This window comes from Haplochromis burtoni, unplaced genomic scaffold, assembly GCF_018398535.1.
Source record: "Haplochromis burtoni strain Fernald_Lab_line unplaced genomic scaffold, NCSU_Asbu1 Contig_656, whole genome shotgun sequence".
Taxonomy (NCBI): domain Eukaryota; kingdom Metazoa; phylum Chordata; class Actinopteri; order Cichliformes; family Cichlidae; genus Haplochromis; species Haplochromis burtoni.
In genome coordinates this window covers 141,865-159,067 of record NW_024583017.1, presented here as the reverse complement: position 1 = coordinate 159,067, position 17,203 = coordinate 141,865, and the positions used below count along the sequence as shown (strand labels likewise).

Sequence of the window (17,203 nt, the reverse complement as noted above, 5' to 3'; positions counted from 1 at the left end):
CACACACACACACACACACACACACACACACACACACACACACACACACACACACACACACACACACACACACACAAGAAGTTATGTAATAGCAGCGCTCCCTGCTGTACCACAGGATCAGAGGCCAGATTTAAAGCCCACCCCCTCCACTCTCCCTCCTCGTGCCACATTAGAATAGCACACCGAGTTACTAAGTAGGAGGTGGTGGGGGGACAGTAGGAGAAAAACGGCTGAGAGAGATTATTGCACGAAATTCCCTGAATAAACATAGTAGCTTTAAGAGATACATGTATCTACTGAATTGTTTCTGTGCTGCAAAAAAGAAAGAAAGAAAGAAAGAAAGAAAGAAAGAAAGAAAGAAAGAAAGAAAGAAAGAAAGAAAGAAAGAAAGAAAGAAAGAAAGGCATTGCTGCAGTATGTTTGACTTTAATCCAGGCTGACAGGCTCATGCAGCCAGCCGCTGTCTACACACATACACACTGCGCATGCGTCTCTTCATTCCTCACACACACACACACACACACACACACACACACACACACACACACACACACACACACAGGAAGCAGGAGCTGCAGGCCCAGTCACCACGACTGGTTGGTTGCCATGACAAACAGAGTCAGCTGGGAATTCACCCAAAGAGATGACAAAGAACTGGAGGGAAGGCGGGGGGTGTGGGGGGGATAGGTGGTGGTGTTGGTGGAGAAGGGGAGGGAAGGGGGATGGGGGCGGAGCAGGAAGGAAGAGGAGGAAGACAAGGAGGAGGAGGGGAAAAAGTGAGAAGAGGAAGTAGAAGAGGAGGTGAGACTGCTCTGGTACGGTGGGAGGGAAATGAGCAACATTTTCTCCTCCCTCTAGCAAATCACTGCTGCTCGGTTGCTTTTGGGCCAGGCACTGAACCCCCAGTTGCATCATTATTGAGACCTTACAGATCTGTTGGTTCAGACTGTTGGGTGACCATACACAGGTTGTTGGTAACATTTCGCTGTTGTTACAGGATGTTAGGCTACATGCTATTGCTATTTATTGTGGTTATTTATTGTGGTTTAACCTGTTAAAAGTCTTAGTCTGACAACGAACATTTTCATATATATCTGGTTTTAAATAATTGCAGCTATGCACCCACCAAGGACAAAAACATAAAGAAAATTCTGTATCAAGCCTTGAAATCATAACTTCCCTACTTCTTTTTTTAGTATGGAGTGACTGCTGTGTGAAATTTGTTATAAATCCATTCAACTGGAGGGGAAAAAAGATGCACATTACAAAGCTTTATTAAATTGGACTCAACTGCAGTAAATAAGTTGATTCATCATTAATTAACTAAGTTGGTCCAACTCAAATGCTTTAAGTTGGAATAACAGAATTGTATAAGACGAAAATACAGCAATTTAATCACATTAAAAAAATCCTTTCCCTAATTGTTTCATGTTCATTCAATTTTTTTGAGTGCACGTATGAAAACTATGAATTTCTCCACCTATAAACAATATCACATCTCCTCCATTCTTGTGACAGCCAGCTCTTCAAGTGTGGAGAATCAGAAGTATTAACATTTTATTTTGTATGAACTAGTCCTGGCTTATTCACTTATTCTCATCAAGCTGTTCCCCTCAAAAGCAAGACATTTCAAAACTGTAGGATTGTCTTTATTATTAAATTATAGTTTGTATATCATATATGTGGACAAAAATCTGAAAAACAGCAAAGAAAACAAACTACATTTTTACTTTTGTTTTAATTTTAGACTTCTTTGTTATATATGTCATAGTGACCTTGATAATAAAACAAAAACAAAAGCTGTTCACAAAAAAATTAAATGAGGACTTTTCTTGATCATGTTACGAAAAATAACATTGCTATTTAAAAATCCTGTGAGCTGTGGAGGACACACTGGATTAAAGGCTGGGCTGGTTGCTATAGTTTAGACAGCCATCATCAGATGAAAGAGAGACCACTAAGCACCCCACTGCTTCAGCCCCAGGTGAGAGAGTGTCCAGAGATAGCCAGCCTTGGAGGAAAAGCTTGCTCTATCTATCTGCATGGCACACTTTTCAGCAGTCTGAGTTTGGGCAGATGCTTCATTAGCTTCATGATGTGCATCAGGTGTGCTCAAGTAGTCTCTTAAACTCTGTTTTTTGTTAAATTATAATTATCCTCAAGATGTTAGGCTAAGCCTTGCTTGCTCTGTGCTGATAGAGGGAGGACCTCTAAGATTTCATCCGCTAGTTTGTGGTGTCTCAACTTGAGCATTTTCAGTGTTGCCATTTTTTTTGAAACCGTGATGATTGAGTGTTAGTTGGGCCAGTTTTCCATAGACTTATTCAACAAAACTCTTTGAAACCAGAGGAGTTGCCCCCTGCTGGCCAATAGAAAGAATGCAGGATTAATGCACCACAGCATTGTCTTCACCTTTCAGTCCCAGAAGCTACATGAATCTTTTCTAAACAGCCTTTGTGTGTCAACACTAATCCACAAAGAAATAGTTTGAAAAATCAACACATTTTTTAAACTATGTGTTTCTTTACTGCAGTAAAGAAATTGTTGGGAGTTCATTCAAAAATGAATGACTGATTTTTAACATTTGTGTGTGTGTGTTAATTTAAAAAAGCAGCCTCTCCACCCACTGCAGCTGCTTGTGGATCTTCCAGGGAAATGGCGAATCAGAGAGTGTCAGAGAGAGACAGAAACAGAGAATCAAAGAGAGAGCAACAGAGATAGTTTCAAAGCATTTTGCGGGTGTGTGATTGAGAGCTGAAGCAGCTGCGCATGTCTGACTCACTGAGTCATGGTGGGGTGTTTAGGCTCACACACACATTCGCACACACTGAGTGCAGGGCTGACATACCAGAGGTGCCCCACCCCTTACATTCCACTTCATTATCCTCCTCTTCCCTTTCCTTCTACTCCACATCTTCTTCGCTCACTTTCTGGAATTTTACTTCTTCTCAGTCGTTCTTTTTCATCCGCCCTTCAGCATTTACATCACACCCTCCACCTCCCCGTTCTGACGGCTGTCAAAGTTCACAGGCCCAGCACCATCCTACTCTCTATGAGCCATGTCTAGATATGACCGCACGAGGGGAAGAAAAACAGGTCATAAATGAGTCGAAGTGATAAAGCATAGCCGTGGAGGAGTGCTACGCTCTAAAATGGAGCCGCGATCTTTATTCAAGGTCATTGTGACGACGTGAATCACTGTTAGCTGTCTTGCAAAGTAAGGTATTAAAACTACCTTTTTCCCATGAGGTAAACATAGTAAAAGGTATATTCCGACCTTCAAAGCAAAGAAGCTTTGAGTAGAAATACAACAAGCTGCAGTTCTGAAGGTCAAAAATAGAACTAATTTTTCCCTTGTACTCACTACATTACATTTGATACAGAGTTGCAAAACAAAATCAGTAGTTACAGAAGTAACAATACTCTGTGAAAGGTTACAACCATCATCATATCAGAGGCAGACGATACAAAGTAGACAAAACTTTACTCAAAGTCCAATATCTAAGTAAGGCAAACAAAAACTGTTTATTTATTGCGTTTAATCCTTTTCTCCTTGCCTTTGCAAAATATACCAAACAAATCCAAATCAATACATAAACAATTACTCCTATCAGAGTCATCAGATTCATGAGAAAAACATTTGTCAAAAGAAGCATTTCTTTGGTGTTGCCTGCAGCGTAAAATATCACCAAATATCCTGATACAAAACCAAGAGCTAACCACACACTGGGCTGGCCCCCTGAATGTCTTTGGGCTCGTCTACTTCATAAAGGAAGGATTTACTGCAACTGATAGAACCACGCTACAATCAAATAGCACCTTAACGTGAAATTTACAATCTGATAGGTGCTTGCAGCTAAGCGTGTGATAAAGATATGATTACATTAAAAGCTGACAAAGCTTTCAGAAAAGTGGCCTTTCTAGTAAGACAATCACATGAAGCGAAGAGGAAAAGATGACCGATAAGAAGGGATGACTTTGCATGAACAAATAAAGAGCATGGTGTGAATCGAATCCCAAAATCACAGTAAAGGACCATGTAGAGCTTTTTTTACATGCAGAGGTGAGCTCTGCTGAGTGGAAGTGCATGTTAGCCTGTAAACGCACAGACATGCGGGCTGTGCATGGTACTCCGAGAGCTGACTGTAGTGAGTGTGTGTTGTGCAGTAGTGCAGTGCTAGTGGATGGACTCTGCAGTGATATTATGATCCTGTAACCGGATACGCTGGTTTCCATGCCTCAGCTGCGCATCCACCCCTCCCACCCCCTCACCTCCACATCGGGCTATTTCAGGTTCTCTAGATGCACAAAGTGCAAACACTCCACTACACTCCTGCAGGTCGAGCAAGAAAGCAGTCAAAGTTGGACGCGTGTTCGACAGCAGTCTGCAGGCATGACTGCGCCATCCCGTTCTTCCTCACTGTAATGCACCCAGCTCTGCACATGAGGACGACGCTGTCCAACTCACTCCTCTGTGTCTCCCTCTTTTTTCCTCTCTCACTCACACTCACACACAAACACACACGCACAATGCAGAACTAGTAAACACATTCCAGACAAAACCCAGAGGAAGAGATGGTGTAGTTCTGGCCTGACCAGACTGACTACGCTCACCAGCTTCTACACTTCCACACACAACTTAAGATACAATTACACTATGACGATACAAGCTACTACAGCTGATACTGCTCCTGCTCTGTCTACTACTGTAAGAATACCGGTTTTCTGACATATTTGAGTGCTTGCACACATGCACTGAGGCGTGCCTCAATTACTCATAAGCATCGACAATCATTGAAAATCCTTATCAACGCCTTGCTGCCTTTTCTTCTCCCTTAAATGTTCTCTTTTTCCTTGACCTCTAATAAAAGAAGAAAACACACGTATGTCATTCCCCAAAAGACTTTTCATTAAGCAAGCCAAGGTTCACCTTGCACATGTGGTTTAAAAAGAAGATGTGGAGAAGGTGAAAAAAGGTTGATTACAGAAGCGAAGGCCATTCCATTTGTGATTTCACCTCCAGCAAATTCAAGTGCAATTGTGCAGTGTAATTTTATCATAATATTTTGAATAAGAGGTCAGTTGTGGCCCAACAAATTCCATTTATACAAGACATCCTTAATCTGGAAAACACTTTTATTTTCAAATCCCTGGGAAAAAAATGTTCCTGAGTGCTTCTGTGGAACAACAAGGAGGGAGGACAGATGGTAGTAGAGCGTCCAAAGCAAAATAAATAAGCCAATCATACTGCTGGAAACAATGTCCATCTGTGTGTGTGTGTGTGTGTGTGTGTGTGTGTGTGTGTGTGTGTGTGTGTGTGTGTGTGTGTGTCTCATAGTGATCATAAACACTCACATGACAGAGGTCAGCTGGGTATCAGACAGGGAATTCACTACGATCTCTTACATAATGACGGACATGGTTACAAAACACTGCAGCTCCAACTGGACAACATGCAACATCCCATTAATAAAGAAGCACCGGTGTGTGTGCGCATGTGTGTGTGAGAGAGTACTGGCACGGCAAGCACAGGTTGCATTTTGACCCTTTTTGTGAAGTGATGCTAAAACAAAAAGTCTTGAGGACCTCGCTGACGCCGCAAATACTTCATTTCTGGGCTTTAAATGCATCAGAATTCATTTTTCAGATTCATGTTTGACTACATAAATCAAAGTCACACATTCACAGTGTTTGAAAAGTCTAAAGTTACTTAAGAGATTTTTCACATGCTCTAGTTCGGACCACCAACATTACTCGCAGTGTTAAGGTTAAAGAACAGTGAAAAAGAAGTCCGAAGTTCAGGGACACTTTCTTCCCCCTGGACTCATGATAAAGCTATATTCAGTAGCCTGTTTATTAGACACACGTAGCTGGTAGTATTTAGTTGAAGTTTGGATTAGATTATAATATGAGGTGCAAAAAATAGAACACATAGCACATAAAACCTTGTTATTAATGTAGGTGTAACTAGCAACTAAGAATATATTAAAGCTTAAATCCACAGGAGCGTTTAAAGCATGTTTTGTGTCTCAATCCAGGTGATTTTCCTTTTTATGGGAAACCAAAACTTCTTCAACAGGTGCCAAAACTTTTTATATTAATAAAAAAAAAACATGCATTCACAATTTTTCCCAGAAAAAGGGGATCCAGCCTCCTTGTTTCCTTCCCTAATTTCTGCACATAGCTGAACTGATATGACACATTTCAGAGGGGCTTTGCCACTCAGGGCCCCCCAGTCAGTACACTGGACCCTATGTCAATCATAAAAGACAGCCATGTCAGGTGCCTTTTTATATAACATCATAACTTTGCTCACTTCTGTTAAAGGGACAGTTCACCATTTTCCACTTCCTAAAGAACTATGCAGTAGCACACAATGAACAAGCACAAAAAGTGAGCGTGTGTTTCTCAAATTTCTGGTAATTTTTTATATTCATGCACAAACTGACTCTCTCTGTCTCTCTGTCTCTCTCTCTCTCTCACACACACACACACACACACACAGACGCACACTTAAGTCTATAAATAAAAGGCAGAAGAAGAGAGCAGATTTAGGTCAGCAGACATGTCTACATGCTGTTGAGCGCTCCACTCTCTCCACTGAGCCACCGAGGGAGAAAACAGCTTGACACTTCCAGTGACAAAGCCTCTGAAACTGCAGAAATCTACAGCGTTGACATGTCTGGTCATCGGGTGTGAAGTAGTACCCACCTTATTACTGCAGTATGCGCCTTATTACTGCAGCACGCGCCACATCATGGCAAAAATCTGCCTTTTTACCACAGTGCCCACCTTGTTACAGCAGCACCAGCTTCAGTACTGCGAGTGTCATCGTTTCAACTGCAGACAGCACCCGTATTACTTGAATATAATCCACATCAGCACAAACCAAGCCTTGCTACTGCACCGCTCACACATGCTAAAGGTATACAGCTCACCTACATTAACCACCCCTCATGCATCAAACTCTGTTATTATCAGGTCTTACAGATTCAAAATAAAAGCCTGCAGCTGTCATGTCTTCTGCAACATCCAGGCTCTCTGAGCTTTAATGTTTTCCTCCCAGCTCGATGCTGATGCATTTGTTCTGGAGATGGCAGCATGAGCTGAACGAGCTGCCTGGGTGCAAAAATAAAATCAGGATTGTTTTTTCCAGAACTGGAAATGCTCCAGTAAACCAAATAGTACAATTTGGAAATATTAAATGGACTCTAGACCCTACCTGGAATTTGGGGACCTCCTGAGGACTTCCCCATTCAGTAAAAACTAGGCTTTCCTCTCTCCCCCCGTGTGGTTTTCTGCTCATTTACAGTTGTATAACTCTGCAGCACATCTGCTGACTGTCTGTGGTCTGATGCTAGGTCTATGTTGTGGGTACTCGTGAGCGCAAAGTAAGTACCTCTGACATGGCTGATGCACAGCTTGCAGGTCACAACCAAAAAGTGAGGAGCTGCTGTCATTAGAGGAGTTCTCGTATGTGTTGTGGTGCTTCTTATGAAAATTAGAGGCCCCTCAACTTTACCACAACAGCTACACTTACTTAGGTTTAAGAAACACAGTTCACTGCTTCACTGGTGTCCAACACTACGTCTCACAAAGGTAGCCAATAGCAGGATATCGTAGCGGGGGGCTCACGAGATAGTCCAGAATGAGTGGGAGCCCTATGGAGCTGAAACTTTGTTTTGTTTCCAGGTTTTGATTTCACCAAAAAGCTTTTCTGGGAGTGTTAAGACATGTCACAGTACCAAGAGCCACTCTACGATTTTCACTTAAGACACGAACCAGCAACCACAACCAACTGCTGCTTAGACATAGGTCAATTTCTTTACAGTTCTACATGTCTAGCCATTGTTTATCATTTCATAAATCCTTTAATGGATCAATCAGCATGGAATAGAAGAATGCTAGTAGCTTCCTATTAGGAAAGCCAAAAGGACTTAAGTGTCTTTTTGTCCAAATTAAAATGCGTTCTTTTCCTTAAGAAGCCAATGTAATTAATTACTTTATTTAAATAATTTATTCAAGTAGCTCACCCAATAGATTGGGGACTGGCTCCTCAGCGCCCTCTGCTGAACGTTGCCGAACTGCAGCCAATTTTTGTATGACGGGATTACGAGGAAGTGGCAGCCGTAGTGGCTGCATTATGTATAAACACACACACACACACACACACACACACACACACACACACACACACACGTAGGAAAATATTTAGTATACACATCCAGAAATGCATATACTATTATATATCATACATATATGTGTATATTAATATATTACACACACAGCACTACATCACACAACACACCACACAACTAATACTATAGATAACATATATAGTATATATATATATATATATATATATATATTATATATATATATATATATATGTAATAACACATTATAAAATAGATACCATTGAAATATACTCAGACATCAAACCTGACTTTTATGTCTTGTTGTTGTCAACTCACTTCTACTAAGTTGACTTTACATGTTTGTTTGATTGCCAATTAAACGTAAGTGTGTTGACACCGACTTGTGTCATTTTTTACAGCCAAATGTTCAAATTACCTGCAGATAAACAGTAGTCAAAGATAACCTGTCTATTTATTTCACGTTTTTCTTCAGTGAAAGCCTTCAGTGTATTTTGAGGACTGAAAAGTTTATCGGACAGACCAACTCAGAAGTGGCGGCTCCTGGCTCGACTCTGTCAGCTGGACTGAGTTTGTATAACAGAGAGAACGACGGTCCGTGGAAGTACAGAGCGAACTGGTAATTGCAAATATTAATAGTGAAACTTTTTCAACAAGACTCAGCTACCCCGCAGCAGCCCTGAAACACTAGCCCTCATCGTTTCTATTATTCATTACCAATAAATTACACAGTCACGCCGAAATTTAACATACTTGTTCGGCGTGTTTTTTGCTTTGCTCTTTAAATGTGAGAAACGACGTCTTACCGCATCCAGGTCCGCCGGGTGTTTAAAGAGTAACATGGAGGGTATTTAAACAGTCCCGTCGCCTACAGAAAACCAGTCCGTCCGAGCTCCCGGAGACTCTGTCACACAATGGCGCTGATAGGAGGAGAAAACTGCCTCCGCTTACAGGAACGCTGCTGCCTTCAAGAGCTGCCGGACCCGCTCGCGAGGTGAAAAGCACGTGCGCTAATGTCCCGCACTTTAGTGTCATTTTCCGAAAAAAATGAGTTTGTTAGGGTTATGTGGCACACATGAAAATCTACTATCGGATACTTAGGAGGGCTGATATATTTTCTTTTTAAACGTTTCACTTTGACGGATCGACAAAATGTGTAGTAAGAATACACAGCCCTTAACAAATACGCATTCTTTCCTTGTTAGATGGAATTGAGTTTCTGGAAGTGGCTTTCCATTGAGCATCAGTTACACTCCCGATGCCACTTTAATTTAACAACTGCATAATTACCGTTATGCCAGAATCCATTTTTGTCATGGTTCATATATTTACGAGGAACACTTGAACGCCACAAGAGAAGCTGAAACCGAACAGCTGCCCCGAAAGGCAGCGTCGTCAACTTTGCCCCGCCCACCCTTCCACCCACACACTCACTCGCTCTCTCTCTCACACACACACACACAAACACACACAATGTCTTAACGCTGTGCCTTCTCTCTCCCACTCAGTGTAAGACTAGTTAATTAAACATTAATAACATTAGAAACGAAATTAATGCATTGTCAAGGCTTCTTATATATAAGCAATTTTATACTCGTTTCAGATTTTTTTCGCTATTTCATATTGTCGAATGCATTAAAAAGATGAAATTCATTCATTTATTCCTTGATTAATACAACAGTAGTCAGTGGTGACGGAAATGAAGAGTGCACGGCCGGTGCCTTTTTAGCTGGTTACTGACATCCATCCTACTCTGCAGCAGATGGCAGGGTGATGTCCGGTAAACTCAAACAAAACCCGGCAGTCTGCTCCGTGCAGACAAAAACACCAGTTCACCGGCGCATCCTGAGGCACAAAATGGGCACACAGACCGTTTGTGGCCCCGATGCCCTCTGTTGCACGCTGCCCAGTTGTGCCCTAATATAGCCTCATAACACTTTTTTAAGACAGGCGGCATGTTCCTAGGGCAGCCTTTAATCAACTTGTTGTATTCCCATCTACTGGACCTCAGTGTTTCCAGATACCAACTGTCAGTTTCTGTGGTTTTAAAGGTGGCAAAAACAGGAATTAGACCTTTAAGGTACACTGCTCACACCAGGAAGTACACAATAAAAGTCACCTGTGCATCTTTTCAAGATATTTGGTTTAGAAACTTTGGTGATGACAATGTAAGCTATTTCTACAGCTCAATTATAACAAGCAGCAAAGAGGCTGTAAATATAGGTGGACACAAATTACAGTGTCACTCATTGTTTAGTAAAGTCCCGTCCCGTAAGTTTAAGCTCGGCATTTTGGCTATCAGGTTTTTTTAATGATTTTTTTAAACCATATGTTATATGAAACAGGTTAGTCTAACTGAGAAATTAAAAAAAAAATGGCAATCAAGTTATTTTTTGGTTATTTAATAATAATAATAAAAAGAATATTGTACTGACAAGTATTCAGTGATGAGTCTGTAACAATGTTTTCCAGCAAACTGATTAATTGTCATAAACCTAGAAATAATCTAGTAAAGCTATCTTGATAGCAGTGGACATCGCTGTTCTGCCAATCGCATATTATACGTGGCTACTACATGCACGCATTACGCCAAAGGCAGAGGAGATGAGATCTCTTAGGTGCTCGCATACCATTCAGGCAAATAAAACACATATGCTTTATCATCTGAGATGGGGTCCCCGTTACCAAAGATGCAAAAACACAAATGAAAGAGGCAACGCCACCTGCAGACTAGACATGAGACCCATCTGTCTCTAGACAGTTGACAACATGCTGGCTAAACATTATCCAAGTTAATATTCAAAACTGCAGTTTTGTTTGATAACATTTTTGCATCGTATAAGAGTTTATTTGCTATATACATGTCCGAGTCCAACAATGCAAGATCCACTTTAAGAAATGTATCACTAACTGCAGCTAACAGAGGCTAACAGCAGCTAACACTGGCAAAAGCAATTGCACTTATACACTGAATTACTCCCTCATTTTGCCAACGAAGCTAGCCAGCCAATCATAGTATCAGCTGATACTAACAGTTCCACACTGTTTTCCAAATGTGGTTATGTTTAGTTTGGAAAAAGAGAAAAAGAAAACAACAAGAATCTGATACCTAAAATGGCACATCAAGACTTTAAACCAATTTGTGATGCCACCGCAGCTATGTTCGTCTTTTCTTTACAGTCTTCATTTGCTAGACGCTTCCTGAGCTCTGTCTTGTGTCGTTTTCTTCTCAGGCTCGTACATCTCTTCACTCAATAACAAGCTCTGGCTCGTAATTAGCAGATATTCAATGAAAATTTCATGACACAAATTCTAAAATTTCACTCCTATCAACTTTCTAGTTCTTTCTCTTCTGTATACCAGATTATAGGACATAAGAGTGAATGACAAACAACACTCCAAGGTTTTGGGGTCTCTTTTCTCTCACAACTCCAAAGACATCACAGTTCAATACACAATCAAATGCTTTTGCTTCTGCGACTTTTTACACAACTTCCATTGATTCCACCATGTAATGTTCCACTTGCTTCATTTATAATTCTGGCATAACAGGGTCTAAATTCATGCTTAGATAAGTGCTGAGAGACATACAAAGTACAGTATTATTTAAACGAACTTGTTCAATGATTCAGCACTGAAGAACTTGTGGAAGCAACAGATCAGAAAGACAAATGGTTATTTTTGGCAACAAGGATGTATCCTATTGTTTCTTAATCATGCAAACAGACCCGAATGAAGCCCCGGCTGCTGTACAGATAACCAGTGGGTTAGCCAGGGTGCATACGTAGTTTCTGTGGTGAATGGAGATCTGATTTTAGTAGCGCGTTCATCTCTCTGGACTCTGAGTTGACTCATGAATGCAGAGCAGCGAGGAGGGATGGCTCTAAATAAAGATTTCAGGTCAAAAACAGGAAATGGCTCAGTGAGCAGGGAGGGCAGGGCCATAGCAACACCAACTGGAGAGAGCTGCACCCACAATATCCCTCCCTCCCTCCATTTATCTATTTATTTCTCCTTTGCTCTTTTATTTCCCTCACTGAGTAAAAGTTTTTGCTGATGCCTTAACCTTAATTTTCTTCCTGTGCCTCTGTTTTTGTCTCTCCGATTCTACATATTTTCCTGCCATTCAATTATTTCATTTTTTCCGAGGTTCTCATGTCAGACCAGGAACTAGATAACTTACTCATCACATATCAGGTTGTGTGCGTGTGTGTGTGTGTGTGTGAGTGTGTGTGTGTGCCACTATAACTGTGAACCTGACTCACGGTGAGTTCACTGGTCCAACTCAACACCCAGCGCATGAAGCTGCATCCATCCATCACCGCGCTTTCATCCATCACTGTGTTGCACCTTTGGGTGGTAACACGGGGATTATGGCAGTCACCAGAATTAGATCACGAACATCATGTTCCATTTATACTCAGCAGGACAACACGAGGTGCATTTTCATATCATCAGGCTCTCTAAATTCATACAGACACATGAGCTGAAAAATGCCACCGAGCACAACAGTTGATTCACACTCGTGTGTCTGTTAATCATAAGTGCCGTTGACGTGAACAATGTATTGATTATGTCCTCAGTTGTGTATTTTTCTTAGTAATACAGGAAGTATCACAGCAACTTCCAACCATCTGCTGGTGACTTATTCACTGAAGTAAATGCGGTCCTGCATGGCAAGCAGTCTTGAGTTTAGTTGCTGTGTTAAAGGCACATTGCTGTGCCTGCTGAACACTTTAACACCTCTGCTACTTGTATTACTACAACCATTACAACAACAGCCTACTGTACATTTCCAGTTATTACTGCTACAATTGCTGTTACTACTGATACTGAGTCCATCTGATACTTCATTTGCTTATTTTAAGGGGGAGGAAAATTCTGATATTGATATATCAAATTGTTTGGTTGTTTATCTCTCTGTGTTAATCCCGTAATGGACTGCCAACCTATCCAGCATGTAGCCCACCTTTCACCCTATTTAAGCTGGGATAGGCTCCAGCAATTTCCACCAATGTACATCACAAACTAGTGAAGACTGTGAAGACAACACCTGTCTTCACACCTTTAACTGATGCTCTACTGAATGTGCCACAGCTACAAATGTGGAAACAGTCAGATTTGTGCATTTGTGTTTCTAAAATTACCCTCTGAATGCATTATATTCTATACACAAGTTTTCCTGCATAGAGACAAATGCGATCAGTCGCTGTCACTATCAGCCAACTGATATTTGGGTCAGCTTCCAGAGTGGGTGAAAAAGAATCAGGATAATAAGGATAAGAATTTCGATTCTTGTGAATGGATTTCAGCTGGATGGTTACAAACGAACTGTTATTTTGAGTTATTTTTAATTGGTCTTCAATAAACAAATAAATAAATACTAAATCTTCAGTGCTTTTTTCATTCAGCGACTTAATAATTAACTCAACAATGATATAGTTTTTGAGTGCGTCATCTGTCGTCACTAATAGGCTGTATATAAAAGATGGAGATGGGCACTGTGAGGTCAACCATTGGTTTCTTACGTTTTGCTGTGAAGCCTTGAGCTGAGTGTTTCCACCATCGCCCTCTTCACTTTTTGAAACTAGAAGTCAAGAGGAGATCTGACTATAAACGCAAATCTTGTGATTGATACACTAAGTCGTTACCAAATTAGATAACCATTTTTTTGTGTTGTTATAATAAGATGACCATCAAAATTTATTAAGACTTGAACATTTAAAGGGCGTTTTTTACTGGGATCATATAGCAAGAGAGCAAAGGACTGTTTTCTCAGAGACTTCTACAAAACCTGCGGGTTTTTTGCAACCACGGTATTCGCCCCCTGCTGGTCATTAAAAAGAATGTAGGTTCAAGACACTTCTGCATTGGGTTCGCCCTTCACAGGTCAATGCCAACTTTAATAGCCAGTGCATGAACCAGATGTAGTTATATGGTAATTATTACATCTTCTATAAAATATAATTCATATAAAGACCAGTACCATTGCCCCTTGATCGAGCAAGCAAATGGCTTGTGGTGAACTACATTACAGTGCTAAAATACTTTGTCCCCATTGTTTGTTATCGTAAAGGATTATTACTCTGTCATCCCACACAAGTGGACCTTAATCTAATGTCAAAGTACTTGTGATTTACTGTAAAGGGATTGTGCAACAGAATGTTTACGTTCTATCACAAGTGGAAACTACACCGCTGATCATCTTTGGTTATTCTTCTCCCCTTTAAGTTTATGTCTTAAAATGAAGAAGAGTAAAACCAGCAGAAACATCCGTGTGTGCTGACAGATTTGGGGAGGGTGTGTGAAGAGAATATTATTAACACTATTAGACATGGGTGTGGCACACAGGCTCAACATGGAGAAAACATTGGGGTGGGGGGAGCAGGGAGGGGAAGGGCTCCACACCAAAAAACACCCATCTGCTTTCTTTCCCATTCTCCCTCTTTGTCTCTACCTCCTCCTCTTCTCTCTCATTGTCTCTTTGCCCCGTCTCTTTATCAGAGTCCACCATTGCCCCCTCTTTGGCCCAGACACAGCTGTTACCTCGGTCACGTGCATACACACAAAATCCTTTATCCCTGATGTGATATATCCGCAGTTAGTGGCACAATTTTGTGCTATACAGTCTAAACTGATATAACTGCCCACACAAAGGTGGACAGAGCCTGTTCCTCTCTCTCTCTCTCACACACACACTTCATCATCTTTTTTCTTCTCATTACATTGAGACTTCAAACACTTGTTAAGTGCCTTGACTCATGCACTTCAAAAGGGGAAGTACAAGTAAGCAAGGCGACTCGGCCTCCTACAGTGCTTCCATTTTAGTCGAATATGCTTCCAAAATGCAGTCATGGCGCTTAAACTCCCTGATGGTTTTTCTTCTAATGCTGGTGATCTGTGCACGCTGCTGTGACAGTCAATGGCCGGGTATGTCTGCTGATGTTATACGGAGGCTGTCACAAGCCAAATGAGCATTAATGAGATCTACAATTAATGGCATAGTCAGAAGAGCATTAATAAAATGTTGAATCTCCGAGTAGAAAATTTAGGAGCCAGTCCGTACTGCTGTAAGAGTGCAGCAGGAAAAAAATACACGAGTGCGAGCAGGCTTTTAGGACTTGTTGCACTGCATCCTACTGTTCTTCAATCACAGAGCAACCCTCACATCAAAAGAGAACACAAATCTTTAGGCCTCTCACATGACTTGAAACTGCAATCTCATGGTTGACATGACCCAATTATATCATTACGTATCCACAGAGATGACAAATGGGGCTTTTCAGTCTTTTTAAGCCTATGACTTGACTGCACTTGAATTACTGCGCTGTTGCTACATAATAAAAAACTGTTGTCTAAATATGATAAATGTGTGCTTATCTTGGGACAACAAGCTTCTGTACACCATGACCTTTACAAGCTGCTTTCATTAAAGAGCTCTTCCCTTTATCCTTAGGATAAAGTTTGTTATCTAAACTAAATTGGACAATTAAGCGGTGATCCCGGGTAAACAGTTTATTTCATGATTACGGGATTAATTATCTTGAGATACTGTAACTCAGAAACCACAGCTGCCACTGGTTTTAGTGCAAAAGCTGAGATGTCAGGTTTTATAGCTACACTGTTGGCCAAGCAGTCCAAATCAGTTTCATTCATGAAAATAGACTACGTAGGCTTAAATAAAGATGTAAAAACATTTAATAATAATTTAAAAAAAAGAAAAATTCAAAAATTCCAATGAAATTAACAAAAATTATCAGGAGAAAGCGAAGACTTAACAGCTATGATGTTGTGTAAACGATTATGAGAAGGCTATTAAAGCTAACCAGCAAGCGTTGAGTATTACCACTTTATACCTTGAGACTGGATAGTGACTCATTAAGGTGTTCATTCTGAAAATGCAGTTAAACAGGTAGTGGATGAAAGTACACGCAATGATGGAGAAAGTTCTCAGCTCAGCAAAAGACGAACAGGAGAACTAACCAGCTCGGGCTGGATTTTAGCCTTCCACCAGCATCAGGATGGCAACGAGGAGTCCAGAGGAGATGGTTCAGTTTCTCCATTTGGTCTGAATGGATAGTTTCCTCACTCACATCAATGGTGCTTTGACAGGTGTCGCAGTAAAAGAAACTATAGCTGATCGCTGTGTGGTAACTAATTAAAGTCACTGAACTTAGAAGTCACTTAGAGCAGCGGTCCCCAACCCCCGGGCCACGGACCGGCCCGTGAGTCATTTGGTACCGGGCCGCGAGAGTCTCAGGTGTGAAATTTATGGTTTTCAGGGTTTTTATCGTAAACTCGGTTTCCCTGGGTCTTTTCCTGTGTTGTATATGTGTGTCATATATTGAAATAAATATTTACACGTTACCATAGCGACCAGAGAGCATTAAGGGGCAGAGAGGAGGATGTTACTCTCAATGTTGTTGCTGCATTTCAGGAGGACGCTGCTAATAAAGTTACAGAATTACAAAGTTAATTCGCGTTTATTATTATATTTACAAAATACCACAGTTTTTGTCTTGGTCGAATTATTTTATTTTGTTGTATTTATCCGGGACACCTCAATGGCCGGTCTGTGAAAATATTGTCTGACATTAAACTGGTCCGTGGCACAAAAAGGTTTGGGGACCGCTGACTTAGAGCATTTTGCTGGAATTGTTCTGTGTAGAACGCCTCATTCAATAAGTTTATGCTTCATTCTTGTGGTTTGAATTCTATTATTAAAAAAACAAACTACAAAACTCATGGATTGATTCGTTGGCTACTCCATCATGCATATCAGAGTATCTGAGGACAAAATACTGATCCTTGAGTTTCTGCCAATGTGTGTACATTACAATTAACGAGTAATCTAATTACTATTCCTATCATTACAACGCCGTTATCGGCGCAGTCGCGTTACTATTTTTCAACAAACAGACAGTTGAAGCTGTGTTCAGCTTACCGCATCTTATATCAGTTGCACGGAAGTAGCTGTAAGTAATCTGGGCGCTACAGCTTTAAGCAGCTGTGCGCTCCCGACAGCGGCAATCACTTTCTGGCAGACG

General features: G+C 41.0%; 1 protein-coding gene across 3 annotated transcripts in view; it reads right to left on the bottom strand.

Moving 5' to 3' along the window:
• The window catches only part of sertad2b (SERTA domain containing 2b), a 41,491-nt gene that overhangs the window by 4,904 nt on the left and 19,384 nt on the right, over positions 1-17,203 (bottom strand). Inside the window, exon 1 of one of the 3 annotated variants that reach the window (XM_042215087.1) lies at positions 11,885-16,436. The exons of 1 other annotated variant lie outside the window; for it this stretch is intronic. Coding sequence is in view for 1 of the 2 variants with exons in the window: in XM_005949456.3 (XP_005949518.1) it covers positions 8,963-8,967 (5 nt within the window). In the remaining variant the exon portion in view is untranslated. One more of the 3 variants, XM_005949456.3, reaches the window with a different exon arrangement.